The 4,037-nt window shown below is 43.2% G+C and overlaps 1 protein-coding gene across 1 annotated transcript in view; it reads right to left on the reverse strand.

The window, feature by feature from the left end:
- CMIP (c-Maf inducing protein) overlaps window positions 1–4,037 on the reverse strand; it is a 208,647-nt gene that overhangs the window by 22,237 nt on the left and 182,373 nt on the right. Inside the window, exon 11 of the mRNA XM_015405806.1 lies at window positions 1,588–1,653. Coding sequence (XP_015261292.1) covers window positions 1,588–1,653 — 66 coding nt within the window. The remainder of the gene's footprint in view (window positions 1–1,587; window positions 1,654–4,037) is intronic.

A 4,037-nucleotide genomic window follows, 5' to 3' on the forward strand; every position in this document is an offset into this window, starting at 1 on the left:
TCAGCAGGAGCTAACGATGCTTCCTGACCCACTCTCTCCAGCAACTGAACACTGGAAGCACTATGTAAATGATGATGATGATGACATTTGGATACTAAAATATGATCCACCAGCTGCTTCGAGAGTGGGATCCAGAGAGGCAGCACAAAAATGCCTTAAATAAAATAATATATAAATAAATAGGCCCACTCCTTAAATATCACAGTAAAGCCCTGTTAAGCAGCACTCTTTGGGAATGAGGGATTGGTTAACAAAGCTTCTACCAGGCGGCACTGGCAAATGGGCAGCTGCGCCAGATGGGTGGTGGTCATGTCTTGGGACACAGTTGACGTAGCTCTTTTCACTGTCGCCTGCTCAGTGCTGTTCCTGCTGCTCAGCAGCAGCACTAAGTAGATAGCACTGGGTGAGTCCTGACCAAGTCCCACTTGGCACTGACCACCACCCACTGCTTGCTACCACCAGGTGGTGTCTTCTGGCCAGCAGCAACAATGCCGAGATCGAAGCAACCATGCCCAGGACCTGGTGGGTCCTGGGCACTGTTCCCTCTAAGTTGTGCATGTGAGTGGCCGCTCATTAACACAGGAAGCCCTGCTCAGCAGCAATCTGGACCCACGCTGGGTCTTGCACTGTCCACTGCCCATTTTAAGATTATAGCAGTTATATTCTGCTCAGGATGTGAACTGCTCTGCTCAGTAGGGGGAAAAGTTAGAGGGAACATTGGTCCTGGTCATACCGGTTAACCGAGTTTTCGAGTTAACAAAAACTTTTTTACTGTATTTGAAAGCATTTCCCATTAACCCACATACTAATTATATCAGCTTAGGTAACTAGATCATTTAGTTCTAACTGAAAGTGAATACACATATGACTAAAAACACCCTCCCATTCAAATTAAAGTGGCCTTTCGTACACAACACAAAACATGTAGGATCAAGAAAGTACAATAGACACTGTGGTTCAGACATTATGTGTTAGAATTTTTTTAAACCAAAACTCAGTCTGAATTGTATGAAATAAAGTGCCAAATGCACTTCTGAAAACTCTTAAATTGGAACCTTAATGACACATTCTGGATTTACCCTACGATGGTATGAGGACTCATTCACCATCAACCATTGGAGGACTGATGCTAAGTTCACTAGCCCACAAACCAGCCCCATTTGTAGGCAACTCGCCACATATAACAACCGGTGGAGAGTATTCCCATCAAAAGATGCAGACGCCCTGTTCAGTGGGACCCTGACTCAAGGCATGGCGAAGGTGGCTTGCTGGAACAGGGTAACTGTTTGGAAACAGAATCCACTGAAATCAGTGGCATTTTCTGAACACACTTTGGACTGCGGTGTTACGTCCCAATACTACGTGAAGCGATGAAGGCAGCAAACGAGACCCTTTCGGAACAGACTTTCTGTCTCGAAATTTCTGCAAAACCCTCACTGAACATTATCATCCCCAAGATTTGGAAAAGCCCTTGCGTTTTGATGCCTGAGCTTTAAACTGTCATTAGAACCTTAAGATTAGACTGAAACTTAACAAATACTTAAAAAAAAATAGACCCAAAGAAACATCTTATTGTCACCAACTTACTCTTTGGGGAATGGGATGGGTTGAAGCAAACTGGCAAGAGCGGGTCTCCAGTCATCATAGTTTGATCTAAAATGAGAAAAGAAGAGACGCAATTAGTCTAAATATATGGTGCAGAAATCACAGGTTGCTTATCTGCTGTTAAAATTCTCTAGACCTGGACAGTCTATTACATACAGTGGATGTCAGGGCAAGAAGAGGACCCGTAACCAGTGCAAAATTCCACTGCTCTGCTCCTTTATGGGGCATGGCGCTCCTTACGTTGCACAGAACCTTCAGGAGTAGGTTCCTTGCATACAGACAGCAAACTTCTACACGGGAGCTCGAGAGGTTGCAGAACGAGGGTGTGCTACATTTTTCAGTGGGAGAATGGAAATTTTCTGCCTCCCCCCTTCCTACTGCAACCCACTGATCTCCACAGAATGGTTCTCCTTTGGGACTGGGGACCCTGAGGAACGACGTAAGGGGGGGTGTTAAGCAGCAGGAAGGGGGAATCAGTGGAAATTCCTAACACAGTCTGGATGCAACCCAACATGTGTTTACGTCTTTATGCTGACTAAAAGAAAGAAAATGAATGAAACCCTCATCCAGAACAAAACTGACAAAAGGAGGAATCAATATATCAAACTGTTTTATAATGCAGCACTGGCTTAAAACCGAGCCAATAAGACTAGCTCACTGCCTCTACGGCTGAGCTTCTGAATTCTGAACAAACTGAGGATGAACCCTCCCAACACAAGCAGCCAATTATTGCATGTTTATTGTTCACTTTTATTTAAAATATTTTGTATACTGCCTTTTCACCCAACTCAAACAACTTAAAACAAATAAAACATATAAACACATCATACTAATAAACATATAACACATATAAACATATAAACACATCATACTAATAAGGAGCTGTCTCTAGTTCCAGCTCCTGCCAACCTAGCAGTTCGAAAGCAAGAAATTGCAAGTAGATAAATAGGGACCACTTCGGTGGGAAGGTAACAGCGTTCCGTGCGCCTTGGGGTTTAGTCATGCCGGCCACATGACCACGGAAACGTCTTCGGACAGCGCTGGCTCTTCGGCTTTGAAACGGAGATGAGCACCGCAACCCTAGAGTCGGATTCGACTGGCTTTCGAGCAAGGGAACCTTTACCTTTACTTTTTCAGTGTTCAAAGTGCTTTATACGCAATCTTGCTGTATAAACAGCCTTATCAGGTATACCAGTAGTATAATTCCTGTGTGAAAATTTATTGGGTAAAAACTGGGTCACAACTAACGTAAGCTGGCAAAAAACAAAGATGTTACTGAAGCTGAATGGTATTCTCCCAAGAATTCTTAAAAGAACTCAGATATCAATGTGCCTTTAAGTCATAAAGTGTTATTAGATCACTATCAGCTTTTCTTAAAACAAGAAGACTTCAAGTGTAACACCATTTTTTCTTTCCTTTAAAATAAAAGGATCGAGGAAATTACAGACCTGTCAGTCTAAGTTCTGCCTCTGCTCTGAAAAATGGAAAGAACTCATTATTACAGATAGAATTGATACCCATTTAGAAGAACAAGCTTTGCCTCAGGAAGAATGGCATGGCTTCCCCAGATGGAAGTCTGAGTGGCTGTTTTTCAATCAGATGACACCAACACTGCAAGCCCCCTAGTGCTGTTTGACTACTAAAGGCCTTCAAGTTTCAAGTAAATTGGACCAAGGGGTCCAGTTCTACAAGCCCCTGAACAAGGTACCCCTAAACCATTCTTGTAGGGGTGAAAACTGAAAGGAAAAAACAGCCCTGGAAAAGTGTCCCGCCCCACAAGAGAGGGAGGGAGAAGGAGCCAGCCAGACCTGCAGTTGGTCCTGGCTTGCACCAGCAATGAGCTGCCTTCTCTCGAATAGACAAGACTCATGCCAGCTGGGAACTGCCTTCCCTAGGCTGGATGAAATGCCTCCCTCCCCACTTGCTCCCCCAGCCCAGGAAGCTTGTTAAAGAAGGAAAAAACCCAGCCTGGTATCCTTAAAATGATGGCCCAAGATATTCCCAAATATTTCTGGAAATATATGGGACCCAGATACCGGTATTCCAAGAATACCAAATGCCGAAATGTTTTTGGATCAGATATATCCAAGCACATATCCCTAATAACTTTGACTGAAGATACTTGTATATTAGTCTCAAAAATCTAAGCATCTTACAGAGAATTCTAGGGCACTTCCTAGTTTATTTTTGTAGGGCGCCAGCCAGGACTAATTATTGTTCCACATCAACTGAGAGCACTATAGATTGCAACCACACTAGTTATTTGTTGCTGGGAAAGGTCTTTTGGGAAGCTTGTTCACTGTTACTTGTGTTTTTATCAAATGCTGACACATACACTGAAGAAGAAGAAGAAGAAGAAGAAGAAGAAGAAGAAGAAGAAGAAGAAGAAGAAGAAGAAGAAGAAGAAGAAGAAGAAGAAGAAGAAGAAGAAG

Source organism: Gekko japonicus, unplaced genomic scaffold (assembly GCF_001447785.1).
Source record: "Gekko japonicus isolate JY-2015 unplaced genomic scaffold, Gekko_japonicus_V1.1 scaffold144, whole genome shotgun sequence".
Taxonomy (NCBI): domain Eukaryota; kingdom Metazoa; phylum Chordata; class Lepidosauria; order Squamata; family Gekkonidae; genus Gekko; species Gekko japonicus.